The sequence below is a fragment of the Oncorhynchus mykiss genome, chromosome 5, assembly GCF_013265735.2.
Source record: "Oncorhynchus mykiss isolate Arlee chromosome 5, USDA_OmykA_1.1, whole genome shotgun sequence".
NCBI classification, from domain to species: domain Eukaryota; kingdom Metazoa; phylum Chordata; class Actinopteri; order Salmoniformes; family Salmonidae; genus Oncorhynchus; species Oncorhynchus mykiss.
This window is the reverse complement of record NC_048569.1, coordinates 22,216,246-22,232,474: the sequence shown is the minus strand read 5'-3', so window position 1 is coordinate 22,232,474 and position 16,229 is coordinate 22,216,246. Positions and strand designations below refer to the sequence as shown.

The 16,229-nt window shown below is 44.4% G+C and overlaps 2 protein-coding genes across 5 annotated transcripts in view; one reads left to right on the top strand and one right to left on the bottom strand.

Moving 5' to 3' along the window:
• The first annotated feature begins 553 nt into the window (after window positions 1-553).
• LOC110516770 (caspase-3-like) lies at window positions 554-7,942 on the top strand. 2 transcript variants are annotated; one of them, XM_036977060.1, is made up of 3 exons: window positions 554-1,540; window positions 6,777-6,940; window positions 7,035-7,942. In XM_036977060.1, the coding sequence occupies exons 1-3, from the start codon at window positions 1,303-1,305 to the stop codon at window positions 7,482-7,484; spliced, it is 852 nt and encodes a 283-aa protein (XP_036832955.1). In that variant the 5' UTR covers window positions 554-1,302; the 3' UTR covers window positions 7,485-7,942. The 2 variants fall into 2 exon arrangements, with proteins under 2 accessions (XP_036832955.1, XP_036832954.1); XM_036977059.1 differs by lacking the exon at window positions 554-1,540 and adding an exon at window positions 3,259-4,225.
• A 3,163-nt stretch (window positions 7,943-11,105) lies between these two features.
• Window positions 11,106-16,229, bottom strand: part of LOC110523432 (transcription factor 7-like 1-B) — a 31,002-nt gene continuing 25,878 nt past the window's right edge. For 2 of the 3 annotated variants that reach the window (XM_036977053.1, XM_021602112.2), the window contains exons 4-12: window positions 14,715-14,798; window positions 13,971-14,088; window positions 13,715-13,808; window positions 13,491-13,577; window positions 13,233-13,349; window positions 12,984-13,146; window positions 12,730-12,837; window positions 12,560-12,647; window positions 11,106-12,428 (exon numbers count right to left, since the gene is read on the bottom strand). In XM_036977053.1, coding sequence (XP_036832948.1) covers window positions 11,854-12,428; window positions 12,560-12,647; window positions 12,730-12,837; window positions 12,984-13,146; window positions 13,233-13,349; window positions 13,491-13,577; window positions 13,715-13,808; window positions 13,971-14,088; window positions 14,715-14,798 — 1,434 coding nt within the window. In that variant the 3' untranslated portion in view covers window positions 11,106-11,853. The remainder of the gene's footprint in view (window positions 12,429-12,559; window positions 12,648-12,729; window positions 12,838-12,983; window positions 13,147-13,232; window positions 13,350-13,490; window positions 13,578-13,714; window positions 13,809-13,970; window positions 14,089-14,714; window positions 14,799-16,229) is intronic. The other variant, XM_036977054.1, reaches the window with a different exon arrangement.

Below are 16,229 nucleotides of genomic sequence, written 5' to 3'. Positions count from 1 at the left end.
GACAGTTAATAGAAGACCCTATTTTTTATGTTTCAAGATTGCATTGGAAATGGGCTCCACTATGAAACAGGGCCATATTTCAATGATTCCGAAGCCCGATAAAGACCCTTCTCTCAATGTTGATTACAAATTGATTGCTCTGGTTTTTGCCAAAAGATTAAAGAAAGGAATAGATAGACTAATAGGGATGTAAAAAAATTGTGTACAAAATTTGAGAGAAATAAGCTTTCTGGGATATTTTATTTCAGCTCATGAAACATGGGACCAAGACTTTACATGTTGAGCTTACATTTTTGTTCAGTGAACATTTTAAGTTCTTGCATTTGATTATTATTAATCAAATACAAACCTTGAATTGATTCCTCGTGTACTCACGACCATCCCTAACAACAACTAAAAAGCAAAACATTCCAGTAGTCAGTTCTTTCTGGTTATGTAGGTGAATATAGCTGGTTAAATTGTCTGAAATTGGCAATCCCTGAGTAATGTGATTATTCAGAACCACTTACTCCTATTTATACAATGTGACTTTGAGTCTTTGTGAAAGTGAAGCTATTGATGACAGTCTGCCCAGCAAGCCCTTTACAAATGAGATGAGGTGGTTATCCATTGCTATAGTATAGGTTGTGAAATATGGTTAAGTCCAGAGATGAGCTTACACGGGTTTCACTGAGATGGCTTTCCCAGCAGACAGAAAGAACATAGTAGATGAATGTAGGAGGAAATGAGGGAAAAACAGAAAGAGCAGAGTTAGGTAATACTGTGACGCAACAGGATGTGATCCTGATATTCCACTTCTGGCCTTCCAGGTGTGTTAGTGTAAAGGGCAGGGCTATTGGCGGTAGCCCATCTGTCTGCAAGTTGGAACAGTGTTCAGCTGCAGTATAAATACATACACACCTGAACCTGACTCATAAACACACAGACTTTACACTGACATTCTAAAGAAGCTGAGACACAGCTTAGGTGGATGTATACGTGCTGGTGGTGTATTCAGGTGGATATTTACCTGCTGGTGGTGTATTCAGGTGGATATTTACCTGCTGGTGGTGTATTCAGGTGGCTCTTACCTGTTGAACCTTACCCCAAGAGAGAAGTCACTCAATTCGGCACTCTGATCTACACTCTTTCTATCACATTGGACTTTGTGCACAATATACTAGTACATTTGTCAGAGACATTGAATCCGACCTAAACCCCCAGAGAGCAAGCAGAGACGACAGAAGCAAGGGATAGGTTGAGACTCCAAAGGGATTGGTAGAAACCTTGAGAGGAACCAGACTGCAGCGACCAACTGGACCAATGGTCTCTATATTTTTGGAAATGCCACTGTGGAGACGGACAAAGGCTGGCGATGAGGAGTGTAACCGCGCTGTCCTGGTCGCAGTGTCGAACTTTGACCACGGTGTACCACTGTGCAGGAGACCAGGGGCAGAGAAAGACGCCAAAAGACTCCACCGTACCCTGACCAGACTAGGATACAGAGTGGACATACACACTGACCTCACCTCTCATGAGATGTACACACTCTTCAAGACAGGTAACACACACAGACACGCACATACCTTATACACACACACCCCTGCTCTACATCAGCTCTAAAACAGTAACAAATACTTTATATCCTGGTTTTATCCATTTTATCAAACATATCAGCGTTATTACGTAATGTTAGCAATTAGTAGCAGGCAGTTTAATTTGGGCGCGCTTTTCATCCAAAATTCTGAATGCTGCCCCCTACCCTAGTGAAGTTAAAGAACCTTAGAGTAAAAGAGTTGATGAGCAAGCTTGACAGTTTTCTAAAGAAAGATAATTATCTCAAGAAGTCTGTATTTAAATCTTTACAACTAGAATTAGAACCGTTCTACACGGCTCTGGGGAAGGGGGCCTTTGTCAGATCAAGAGCAAAATGGATTGAAGAGTGGAAAAGAAACACTAGTTACTTTTTTGCACTTGAAAAAATAAGCTACAAAATAAAATCTATAACTGCACTCAAATTTAATGTGTTATGCAAAGATCCCATTACAATATCAACATTTGTCAATTATATAAAGCCTTTGACACAATTGAACATCAATTTCTCTTTAGGTCACTAAAACTCAAACAACTCACAATTTCAGGAAGATGGTTGTGAAAGCTACATTTACCACATTCAGAATTATGTCTCTGTAATTGAGGATGATTTCCAATCAGTTTGCGATTCACCTGTGTCAACTGAAGAAATTAGAGGCTCTGAATTCAATGAAAAAAGGGAAACCACCTGGCCCTGGCGGCCTGTCAGTTGAATTCTATAGACAGTTTTGGGAGTTACTATCAAGGCACAAGGCGACACCCAGATGCAGACACGGGAGGCAGATGGTTGGAGTCTTACAATGTTTATTAATCCAAAGGGGTAGGCAAGAGAATGGTCATGGACAGGCAAAAAGGTCAAAACCAGATCAGAGTCTAGGAGGTACAGAGTGACAGAAAAGGCTCATGGTCAAGGCAGACAGAATGGTCAGGCAGGCAGAATGGTCAGGCAGGCAGAATGGTCAGGCAGGCAGAATGGTCAGGCAGGCAGGTACAAAGTCCAGAAAAAGACAAATGTCAAAACCGGAGGACTAGAAAAAGGAGAATAGCAAAAAGCAGGAGAACGGGAAAACGCTGGTTGACTTGGAAACATACAGATGAAACAGATCAGGGCGTGACAGTTAATAGAAGACCCTATTTTTTATGTTTCAAGATTGCATTGGAAATGGGCTCCACTATGAAACAGGGCCATATTTCAATGATTCCGAAGCCCGATAAAGACCCTTCTCTCAATGTTGATTACAAATTGATTGCTCTGGTTTTTGCCAAAAGATTAAAGAAAGGAATAGATAGACTAATAGGGATGTAAAAAAATTGTGTACAAAATTTGAGAGAAATAAGCTTTCTGGGATATTTTATTTCAGCTCATGAAACATGGGACCAAGACTTTACATGTTGAGCTTACATTTTTGTTCAGTGAACATTTTAAGTTCTTGCATTTGATTATTATTAATCAAATACAAACCTTGAATTGATTCCTCGTGTACTCACGACCATCCCTAACAACAACTAAAAAGCAAAACATTCCAGTAGTCAGTTCTTTCTGGTTATGTAGGTGAATATAGCTGGTTAAATTGTCTGAAATTGGCAATCCCTGAGTAATGTGATTATTCAGAACCACTTACTCCTATTTATACAATGTGACTTTGAGTCTTTGTGAAAGTGAAGCTATTGATGACAGTCTGCCCAGCAAGCCCTTTACAAATGAGATGAGGTGGTTATCCATTGCTATAGTATAGGTTGTGAAATATGGTTAAGTCCAGAGATGAGCTTACACGGGTTTCACTGAGATGGCTTTCCCAGCAGACAGAAAGAACATAGTAGATGAATGTAGGAGGAAATGAGGGAAAAACAGAAAGAGCAGAGTTAGGTAATACTGTGACGCAACAGGATGTGATCCTGATATTCCACTTCTGGCCTTCCAGGTGTGTTAGTGTAAAGGGCAGGGCTATTGGCGGTAGCCCATCTGTCTGCAAGTTGGAACAGTGTTCAGCTGCAGTATAAATACATACACACCTGAACCTGACTCATAAACACACAGACTTTACACTGACATTCTAAAGAAGCTGAGACACAGCTTAGGTGGATGTATACGTGCTGGTGGTGTATTCAGGTGGATATTTACCTGCTGGTGGTGTATTCAGGTGGATATTTACCTGCTGGTGGTGTATTCAGGTGGCTCTTACCTGTTGAACCTTACCCCAAGAGAGAAGTCACTCAATTCGGCACTCTGATCTACACTCTTTCTATCACATTGGACTTTGTGCACAATATACTAGTACATTTGTCAGAGACATTGAATCCGACCTAAACCCCCAGAGAGCAAGCAGAGACGACAGAAGCAAGGGATAGGTTGAGACTCCAAAGGGATTGGTAGAAACCTTGAGAGGAACCAGACTGCAGCGACCAACTGGACCAATGGTCTCTATATTTTTGGAAATGCCACTGTGGAGACGGACAAAGGCTGGCGATGAGGAGTGTAACCGCGCTGTCCTGGTCGCAGTGTCGAACTTTGACCACGGTGTACCACTGTGCAGGAGACCAGGGGCAGAGAAAGACGCCAAAAGACTCCACCGTACCCTGACCAGACTAGGATACAGAGTGGACATACACACTGACCTCACCTCTCATGAGATGTACACACTCTTCAAGACAGGTAACACACACAGACACGCACATACCTTATACACACACACCCCTGCTCTACATCAGCTCTAAAACAGTAACAAATACTTTATATCCTGGTTTTATCCATTTTATCAAACATATCAGCGTTATTACGTAATGTTAGCAATTAGGGGACGGTCACAGAGTCCACTGCAGCCCTGAATACAAAACAATTGAAAACCTACACTGAGTGTACAAAACATTAAGGACACCTGCTCTTTCCATGACATAGACTGATCAGGTGAATCCAGGTGAAAGCTATGATCCCTTATTGATGTCCCTAGTTAAATCAACTTCAATCATTGTAGATGAACCTGCACTGTGATAGTCTCAGAGGTCCGTTAAAAGCGCAGAGAGCATCATGAAGAACAAGGAACACACCAGGCAGGTCCGAGATACTGTTGTGAAGAAGTTTAAAGCCGGATTTGGATACAAAAATATTTCCCAAGCTTTAAACATCCCAAGGAGCACTGTGCAAGCGATAATATTGAAATGGAAGGAGTATCAGACCACTGCAAATCTACCAAGACCTGGCCGTCCCTCTAAACTTTCAGCTCATACACAGAGAAGACTGATCAGAGATGCAGCCAAGAGGCCCATGATCACTCTGGATGAACTGCAGAGATCTACAGCTGAGGTGGGAGACTGTCCATAGGACAACAATCAGTCGTATATTGCACAAATCTGGCAAGAAGAAAGCCATTTCTTAAAGATATCCATAAAAAGTGTCGTTTAAAGTTTGCCACAAGCCACCTGGGAGACACACCAAACATGTGGAAGAAGGTGCTCTGGTCAGATGAAACCAAAATTGAACTTTTTGGCAACAATGCAAAACGTTATGTTTGGCGTAAAAGCAACACAGCTGAACACACCATCCCCACTGTCAAACATGGTGGTGGCAGCATCATGGTTTGGGCCTGCTTTTCTTCAGCAGGGACAGGGAAGATGGTTAAAATTGATGGGAAGATGGATGGAGCCAAATACAGGACCATTCTGGAAGAAAACCTGATGGAGTCAGCAAAAGACCTGAGACTGGGACGGAGATTTGTCTTCCAACAAGAGAATGATCCAAAACATAAAGCAAAATCTACAATGGAATGGTTCAATGATAAACATATCCAGGTGTTAGAATGGCCAAGTCAAAGTCCAGACCTGAATCCAATCGAGAATCTGTGGAAAGAACTGAAAACTGCTGTTCACAAATGCTCTCCATCCAACCTCACTGAGCTCGAGCTGTTTTGCAAGGAGGAATGGGAAAAAATGTCAGTCTCTCGTTGTGCAAAACTGATAGAGACATACCCCAAGCGACTTACAGCTGTAATCGCAGCAAAAGGTGGCGCTACAAAGTATTAACTTAAGGGGGCTGAATAATTTTGCACACCCAATTTTTCAGTTTTTGATTTGTTAAAAAAGTTTGAAATATCCAATAAATGTCGTTCCACTTCATGATTGTGTCCCACTTGTTGTTGATTCTTCACAAAAAAATACAGTTTTATATCTTTATGTTTGAAGCCTGAAATGTGGCAAAAGGTCGCAAAGTTCAAGGGGGCCGAATACTTTCGCAAGGCACTGTATGTACCATTCAGACGGTGAAATGTCAAGATAAAAGATTTACGTGCTTTTGAACAGGGTATGGTTGTAGGTGCCAGACCCCACCTTGACCAAACTGTGGGAAGAATTGGAGTCTACATGGGCCAGCGTCCCTGTGGAGTCCATTCCCCGACGAATTGATGCTATTCTGAGGGCAAAAGGGGGAGCACACCGCAATATTAGGAAGGTGTTCTTAATGTTTGGTACACTCAGTGTATACACACACATAAACAGAGTGTACAAAACAAACCATTAACAACACCTTCCTAACAGATCGTATCTCTTGTCTTGCCCATTCACCCTCTGAATGGCACACACACAATCCATGTCTCAATTGTCTCAAGGCTTAAAAATCCTTCTTTAACCTGTCTTTAACCTGAGGCAGAGGAAAGATTATTTGCCATTCATTGTTATTTACAGTTACTTACAGTAGTAATCATAGGAGATTTGAAATACTGTATCTATGGCGTGCAGACAGAATGAAATGATGACACACACAAACACACACGCACACTCACGAGACAGAATGTCCTAGTAATAAAGGATGACACAGTCCTATACACACCTGTTTAATAAGTACTGTGCAAACACCTGCGGACATATGCACACACCGTGCTGTGACCTGCAGACAGGATGACAGATGGATAAGCTAATCTTTCACTAAAGCAAACTGTTCTGAGGAATCGCATTCCACCATCATCACATGACCCAACAGGGAGATAATGTTAGATTAATGTTTCTTCTTCTAACCAGTACAGCCAGAGAGGGATGGGCCGACCAATAGTCTCGTTCTTCTAAAGGTTTCTTCCTTTTAGGGACTGTTTCCTTGCCACTGTGCTGCTGTTAGCTCTTAGTGGGTCTAGGCCAGTAAAGCACTTTCTGACAAAACATTTATAAATTAATAACATTTCATTAATTGATTGATTGATTGATGCATTGATTGATTGCAGAGAGCGAGCGGCCGGTGAAGGAGTGTTTCCTGGCAGTGCTGTCATCTCACGGGGAGGAGGGCTGTGTGTTCGGGGCAGACGGAAGGCCGGTTAGACTGTCCCACATCTTCTCCTGCTTCAACAATTCACACATGGAGGGAAAGACCAAACTGTTCTTTATCCAGGTCAGTACCATTATCATCAATCACCACATCCACAACAAAAAATCAGTCAGTGATGTGACAATCATCATTAGTAATCATCTTTCTCTCTCCCTAGGCGTGTCGTGGGGTTGAGCTGGATGATGGGGTGACAGTGGAGACGGATTCAGCAGGAAGTGATGTCATTGAGGACACTCTGTCTCAGTACCTGTCCATCCCCATGGATACAGCGGTGATGTACGCCACCACGCCAGGTTACGGGGCCTTCATGCACCCTCTGGGGGCTGTCTTCCTCCAGACACTCTGCATCCTATTGGAGGAGGAAGGGGGCAGAGCCTTGGAGCTGACACGCCTACTGACACGCCTCTCCCATCGTGTAGCCTTTGGCTTCCAGGCCAAAGGTCGTCTGCTGGGGGGGAAGAAGGAAATGCCTTGCTTTGTATCGCGACTGACCAGAGAGGTATTCCCATTCGCCGAGCCCGAGAAGGAGGGCGGGGCCAATGGGCTTTCTGCAACGACATTGGTCAACCCAGAGTACAACAGACCTCGCAAACCATCTATAAGCTAAACCCGAAGTCTTTGTGAGAACTAAAGACACTTGTCGCTCACAGATTGACAGGGTAGACTTGCTCTGTCAGCTACATTAGTACGGATGACTTTCAATGTGTTGTTAGCCAGAGGGTTGTGAGTTTGTGCAAAGGTTGGGACAGAATTTCCACTCTGTTACTTGTGTACATGTTCGTGTGCATAATAGAAACAGAACATTGTAAAGATCAGATATGTGGATAAAGGAACAGATCTGGAGGTGTTGGTGGTTTCACCACAGAGTAGATGATTATGGCGTCTTCCTTTATAGACATGCATGTTAAAATATTCTAGATAATGAATGGTATACTATGTTATTTGAGTCTGTTTCTTTAATTCAAATGGCAACCTAAGGCTAAGCTTCTGCTTCTATGCTTTTATTTTAAACCATTAAATGTAAGTTGAACACGCATGCTCAATGTTGAGTGTGTTAAAAAACGACTTTGTGTGTGACAATATCTTTTTTTCATTCATTGATTTGATAAATCTAATGTTCAAGGTGTTTTTAGTATTTTAACTGAGACAAGACATGACTGTATTCCTAAGTTGTAGCGCTCTGACTGGTACAGTGAGACGGAGAGTAAGTTGAAGAAGACACAGCGTTACGCCAAACCAGTGCACCAGCAGGCTCAGATTTGAGTACCTCTGCTGTAGAAGGAGGAACACCAGTCCAGGTAGACTAAAAGATTAAAGTCACACTACAGTCTCCTTCTCACCTCATTTACTTAAAAGGAACATCTCAATAAGTGGCCCAGGTATCCTCATGACATGGCACAAGTGGGGTTCTCTATTTCTCAACTATTGTTCCCGCAAGCATGGGGGAGTCCATCAGACTAACTCCTTGAATGGATGACTGAGTTTGAACTTGTGTAACCCTTAAGTGTGTGTATATTACTGTATAGGTGGGATATTGTTTTTCCAACAGGGAAAGTAAAAAGATTGCTGGAATGCGTCCTTACTCTTTGAACCCACATACTGAGCTGTGAGAAGGACTATAGGCCTTTCCTCAGACAGACAAGACAGGGAAAGAAGAACACATAACATGAACGCCTGTCACCTGATACACTCTGGCACATAATTACCTACGGCAAACAAAGCACACTGATAAACCACCTCATAAACACCTACCACACACATCTGATTCATTACTGATACAAATGTACTTCTCAGCACTATCACTTTCCGCTCTCAAGACTCATTTACAGTAAGACGGACTCTCTGCTGAGGAACTCTGAGGTCATGACCATAAGAGTTACATGTTTAATCATTAACCTGGGAGTTCCTTCAACCAGCTGATTAAATTTAGTAGAGCAACTGATACTATACACCTATGCATTTACATTTTAGCCAATGAGCCGACGCTCTTATCCAGGACTTACAGGAGCAGTTAGGGTTAAGTGCCTTGCTCAAGGGCACATATTTTTTTTTACCTGGTCAGGGATTCGAACCAGGTAAGTTCAGTTACTTGCTCTTAACCCCTAGACTACCTGCTCTGAGTTTACCCTGGGCTGGTACAGACACACACACACGACGTCTGCGTTCCAAATACCCAAGTTCAGCCTTGCTCCGATTGTAAGACGATTAGATCAGTGACTGTGCACTTTATTGTAGTAATAAAGGTTGAGTTGAGGAAACTTGTTCTTGAACAGATCATATCTACATCTCAAATCCAAATCAAATGTTACTTGTCACATGCGCCAAAAACAAATGGTGTAGACCTTACAAGCCCTTCATTTCTTGAACTGCAATGTTGGTTAAGAAAATATTTACTAAATAAACTAAAGTAAAAAAACTTTTACAAAATAAATAGCAAAATAACAATAACGAGGCTATATACAGGGGGTACCGGTACCAAGTCAATGTGGGGGGTACAGGTTAGTCGAAGTCATTTGTACATTTAGGTAGCGGTAAAGTGACTATGCATATAAAATAAACAGTGAGTAGCAGCAGTGTAAAAACAAAGGGGCGGAGGTGTCAATGTAAATAGTCTGGGTGTCCATTTGATTAATTGTTCAGCAGTCTTATTGATTTGGGGTAGAAGCTGTTAAGGACCCTTTTGGGACCTAGACTTGGCACTCCGGTACCGCTTGCCATGCGGTAGCAGAGAGAACAGCATTACTTGGGTGACTGGAGTCTGACAATTTTTGGGGTCTTCCTCTGACAACGCCTAGTATATAGGTCCTGGATGTCAGGAAGCTTGGAGCCAGGGATGTATTGGGCTGTACACACTACCCTCTGCAGCGCCTTACCAGGCAGTGATGAACCCGGTCAGGATGCTCTCAATGGTACAGCTGTGGAACTTAAGGATCTGGGGACCCATGCCAAATCTTTTCAGTCTCCTGAGGGGGAAATTGTGCTGTCGTGCCCTCTTCACGACTGTCTTGGTGTATTTGGATCAAGATAGTTTGTTGGTGATGTGGACATCGGTCACCCTGTCTGGGTTGACGCCCCCCCCCCCCCCCACGGGTTGTGCCGTGGCAGAGATCTTTGTGGGATATACTCAGCCTTGTCTCAGGATGGTAAGTTGGTGGTTGAAGATATCCCTCTAGTGGTGTGGGGGCTGTGCTTTGGCAAAGTGGGTGGGGTTATATCCTTCCTGTTTGGCCCTGTCCGGGGGTGTCCTCGGATGGGGCCACAGTGTCTCCTGACCCCTCCTGTCTCAGCCTCCAGTATTTATGCTGCAGTAGTTTATGTGTCAGGGGGGCTAGGGTCAGTTTGTTATATCTGGAGTACTTCTCCTGTCCTATTAGGTGTCCTGTGTGAATTTAAGTGTGCTCTCTCTAATTCTCTCTTTCTCGCTCTCGGAGGACCTGAGCCCTAGGACCATGCCTCAGGACTACCTGACATGACTCCTTGCTGTCCCCAGTCCACCTGGCCGTGCTGCTGCTCCAGTTTCAACTGTTCTGCCTTATTATTATTGGACCATGCTGGTCATTTATGAACATTTGAACATCTTGGACATGTTCTGTTATAATCTCCACCCGGCACAGCCAGAAGAGGACTGGCCACCCCACATAGCCTGGTTCCTCTCTAGGTTTCTTCCTAGGTTTTGGCCATTCTAGGGAGTTTTTCCTAGCCACCGTGCTTCTACACCTGCATTGCTTGCTGTTTGGGGTTTTAGGCTGGGTTTCTGTACAGCACTTTGAGATATCAGCTGATTTACGAAGGGATATATAAATACATTTGATTTGATTTTGACACCAAGGAACTTGAAACTCTCAAGCCGCTCCACTACAGCCCCGTCGATATGAATAGGGGTGTGTTTGGCCATCCTTTTCCTATAGTCCACGATCATCTCCTTTGTCTTGCTCACATTGAGAGATTGTTATCCTGGTGTCTCTGACCTCCTCCCTATAGGCTCTCATCGTTGTCGGTGATCAGGCCTACCACCGTTATCGGCAGCAAACTTGGTGTTGGAATCGTGCTTGGCCACTCAGTCATGGGTGAACAGGAGGGGACTAAGCACGCACATTTTATTTGTGCTGGTCAAACGTTGAGGTTCATAGGAAACACCTACCTTCGATGATGAGATCCATTGAAGATGCAGTGTGTTTATTAGAAAGACTGTGCTACCAAAGGCAAAGACAACGCAGGAACAGAGACGTTTCAGAAATAAGTAGATGTTTATTATCAAGACTCAAGTCATACGGGGGGTTATAAAAGAATAGGGGAGGGAGGGAAAACAGAAAACACATTACTACCACAAAGACTGAAACGTACTTTGATCTATTTTTCTTTAAAAATGTACCTTTCCTTTTTTGTATTTTATACAAGTAGCAAATTGGACAAATGAATACAAAAAAAGGTAAGACGTTGCAATACCATTTGACAAAAAAATGTAGTTACATGAAGACAAGTTAAGAGGTGTGGTCAAATATTGACCAATAATTGTTTCCTTTCCATACTAATATAAAACCCGGTCTAATATCTATAAAAGGTTTAAAAAAAAAGTTTATTTACAGACAAAAAAAAGCAATTAAAAAAGTAGGAAGAAATTGACCCTAATCCTAAGGCAACAAACAGGGGGTGTTGCAGGCTTTCCCCCCCCAATCACTAACATGATTCTGCTAATCAATTAATAATGATCTTCATTTAAACCTCTATTCAAACACTATTTCAATTGTGTGTGTTGCTAGGCTGGAGCATCATGTAGCCCTCAAGGAGTTGTTCACCCCTGCCCACATAGTAGAGTGGACTCTCCTACACACTGATAGGGGGTCATATATTTTTTCATCCCACCCATGATTAGACAGGGTTTAGAGGTATCTGTGGTTAGGGGTAGTGTAATGCTTACGATTACGGCTGGCCTTAGAGGAATCTGATCATAGATCTGTGGTTAGCGTCTTTGGGTTTTAACTATTATTTCTAGTGACGAGGGAGAGTGGCTGGGACTGGAGCATGGCATGATGGGAGCTCATTGTTGATTGGTGGATAGAGGTGGGAGGAGCTAAGCCAGAGGCAAAGGGGATTGGTCGAGACAGAAGTGGTGGAGTCTGTTTGCTGGATGAGCTCATGTGGAGAGAAAATGGGGGATGAGAGTAGGGGGATGAAGAGGTATTGGGGGTAGGGGGCAGAGGGAGGTGTGTGTGAGTTAATACATGTGAATGTGTGTGAGACTGGATGTGGGTGTAAGCCTGACTGTGTGTGTCCCTGAGTGACTGCAGACGAGGGGGTTTGGTGGTGAGGGAGAGGGGCTGGACCTGCTCAGGATGTGTGTGCTCGGAGTGTGAGTGTGTGTGTTCGGTGTGTGTAGGTGCGGGAGCAGCAGGGGAGGCCAGAGCAGTGGTGGGCGTGGCTGGAGAGTCCAGAGAGGAGGCGGGACTAGCCTGGGACAGGTGTGTGTGTGTCAGGTGTGTGTGAGACACACTGGGTCTCTCCTGAGTTCCATACGACACACACGACTTCTTGAGCTGCGCGGAGAAGTGCTCTAGAGACAAAATAAAAACACACTGATCAGTCTTGCTGTTACTTCCCAGTTATGTCATTAAGTAGAACAGAGTAGGTCACTTCTCACGTCTTCATATTGCTCTGATCTTGAATGTATTAGGTGGTTCTTACCCTCTGGAGCAGCTGACTGGCGGTGTGTCATCTGTCCCTCTGGAGCAGTCTCTGGCCTGCCATCTCTCTTCCTTTTCTTCCTCTTCCCCTGCACACATACAATCACATCACGTCCTCCACCACCACCACACAGCAACCAATCAAATCACTACTAAATAATTACTACTTACGTAGTTGTCTCTAGCTGACCATCCAGGGTAGAGTTGGGAGTGTAGCTGTCTCTCCTTGCGGGCCATATCATAGTACTTAGACTGCTCCTCACGAGACAGAGTGTGCCACTGTAGACAGACGCACAGACACACAGGGTTAACACACACACTCCCTTCTGGAGCATAGGTCATTGACCACAACGTTCACTACGAACGCACACATCGTACAAACAATGACTGTGTGTGAGCACGCATACACACACACTGCCACTCACTCTGCGTCCCAGAATCTGGTTGATGGCAGCGCTCTCCTTCAGGGTGCACTCAGCCACCACCTTGGGTCTCTGCTCCTTCATGTACAGCATAAAGGCATTTAGAGGCTTCTTCACGTGAGGCTTCTTCTCCTCCTCTCTGTCCCCCATAGACACAGCACACCTCCTACACACACCACAGCACAGAGTTACGGAGTCAGCAACGGGGGTGTGAGAAAGGTGTGTGGTTTAAAGAGCTGTGTGTGTGCGTACCCGTGCTGGTTGCTGTCTCTCGGTTCTTGTTTGATCGCCGTGGAAACGATAGCAGGGTGGGGGACTGACGTCTGGGGAGGCGGGACCATGTGGGGTGAGAAACGACTGGACACAAAGCTGTCAAACACACACCATACCACAAACATAAATAACAATTAAATGACATGTTTGCAATCTTTACAGAAGTCCAGTCATCACAGTATGTAGTCTCCAGAGGAGTGATACGTGGATGTGTGTGAGTGATTAGGTGAGCTGTACCTGGACATGGAAGAGTTCAAGGCGAGAGCTGCAGGGTAGGATGGTCTAAACCCCCCCACTGGAATACCGTACATGGACTGGCCCTGCCTGGAGACAGAAAACGAGGGAGGGGAAACAGCGACACTTTTGTAATAGCATATGTTGTGCTAAAAATTGTTGGCAAAATAAACTAAACCATTATTGTATTCATCATGAGAGTTTGAATGGGCGTGTGTGTGACTCACAGCCAGCTCAGCGGGTGTGTCATGTGTTCCATGCCTCCAGGAGAGAGAGGGTAGTAAGGAGAGAGCTCTGCTGGGTGGGGGGTGGGGGGAAGACCTGGAGAGGGGAGAGCAACATATATATCTGTTGTTATATAGCAACAAGTGTCATCTGACAGATATCAAACGTAAAATGTGAATCACCTAGGTTTTAACATTAATACTGAGTATTCCAGACAAAAGCAGAAAGAGGGATGAGAGAGGAGAGGAACTTTCATACCCGTGTCAGCTGAGAGGTGAGGAGGGGGTGTCCGTGGAGGGAAGGGGTCTGGACTGTAGGACAGGAGTGGGGAAAAGGGGGACAGGTGACTATGCTGCACCACTGGGACCTTATTGGACTAGAGAGAGAAAGAGAGGAGAGAGGGAGATAGAGAGGGAAGAGGCAGGGATTAGATTTGGAACAGCTATACAATGCTTTCAAATCGACATGAGCATTGGCCCTAGGGCCTGCGGTTGTTTCTGGGCTGACTGGCTGTGTCAGTGACAGGGGGTGAGTCCTGGTCTTCAGGGATATCCTCAGATACCGAACACACACTCCGTTACATACACACTCACGGTCCTGGTCTCTGTATCAGAACACACACACCACCCGGAGGTGCTAAAGTCCTCATTGTCTCTGGACGGATTAACACCATTCAGCTTTAACATTCCAGCGTCTGTCTGTCTGCAGCAGGTTTGAGGGAGGTCAGGAGGGTGTGTGTGTGAGCCTGGAGAGGGTGAGGGAGGACCCGATTCAGGTCACCCGAGTGCCGTGTGTGGATACTCCGGGAGACATGCTAAATGGCTGATAGTAGCAGAGCAGGGTAACTAACCAGGGTAAGTTATGTAATAAAAACAAGGTACTTCAATAAAGTACGTAAAGCTAGAAGCTTACTTGCTACGTACAGTTGTCCTTTTACATGTTATGTGTCAGGGCAAGTGATGTCACTGCACAGTCACTAGACTGCAGTGCACACACACTCACCATGTGAGCAGGGGAGGGAGAGCGAGGGTCTTTTAAAGCAGAAGTTCCAGGAACATCCAGCATGGGCCACTTCATCTGTAGATACTAGAGAGAGCGAGCGTGATTTAAAACATACCACTTTGATTCATTGTCTGCATGCACTACATATAAAAAAATATTTAATGGACAAATATGACATATCGTGAAACGGGTATGACGAGGGGTGTCTGTGGAGGGACGTACGAGGGAGGATGTGTGTGTTACAGAATGTGAGCGGTTGAGAGAGTGTACTCCGATGACTCTCCACATGGGTCTGGGTCAGATTATGTATGCAGACACACACACACACACACACCCCTCCCCCCTCTATCTGGTGAGTGTATCAGTCAGGCCCCAGCTGCACGTCTCTCTACATTAAGGTTTATGTGTGTGAACGCTTGCTTTTAGAAAAGCAGTGCACACACAACCAGGGCTTAAGTTAGCAGGGTGGAAGGGGTAGTGGGCATGGACAATGGTGTGGTTTTAGAGGCCCTCTTGGCCGCGGACTAAAATAAAATACATATATTTTTTTTCACCTTTATTTTAAAGCCAATTTCCTGCAATTATACACATTTTACCATAAGGAAGATAGACTATTTCACAGTTTTGAAGCTTGTTTCCTGCAATTTTATACATTTGTCATGGGGCGAAGAGACAAATTGCAGTTTCAAAGCTAATCTCCTGCAATTCTGCAATGGTCATGGCTTATGCCTTGCTCTTATGCGATCTGAGTTACTGAAACAAACCATGTGGGGCCTATGTGCTATTATGTGTTTATTTTCGCGATATTTCTAAATTATTTTGTACATAATGTTTCTGCAACCGTATCTTACGGCAGAAAACTTAAATCAGTTCTACCAAATCTCTATCAACATGTTAAATGTGCAACCAGAGGGAAAATAATTCTAGATCACCTGTACTCCACACACAGAGATGCGTACAGAGCCCTCCATTTGGTAAATCCTACCACAACTCTATCCTCCTGATTCCTGCTTACAAGCAAAAATTAAAGCAGGAAGCACCAGTGACTCGGTCTATGAAAAAAATGGTCAGATGAAGCAGATGCTAAACTACAGGACTGTTTTGCTATCACAGACTGGAACATGTTCTGGGATTCTTCCGATGACATTGAGGAGTACACCACATCAGTCACTGGCTTTATCAATAAGTGCATTAAGGACGTCGTCCCCACAGTGACTGTACGTACATACCCCAACCAGAAGCCATGGATTACAGGCAACATTCGCACTGAGCTAAAGGGTAGAGCTGCCGCTTTCAAGGTGCTGGATTCTAACCCTGAGGCTTACAAGAAATCCCGCTATGCCCTGCGACGAACCATCAAAAAGGCAAAGCGTCAATACAGGGCAAAGATTGAATTCTACTACACCGGCTCCGACACTCGTCGGATGTGGCAGGGCTTGCAAACTATTACAGACTACAAAGGGCTGTATCCCTGTACGTACAGTGCCTTGCGAAAGTATTCGGCCCCCTTGAACT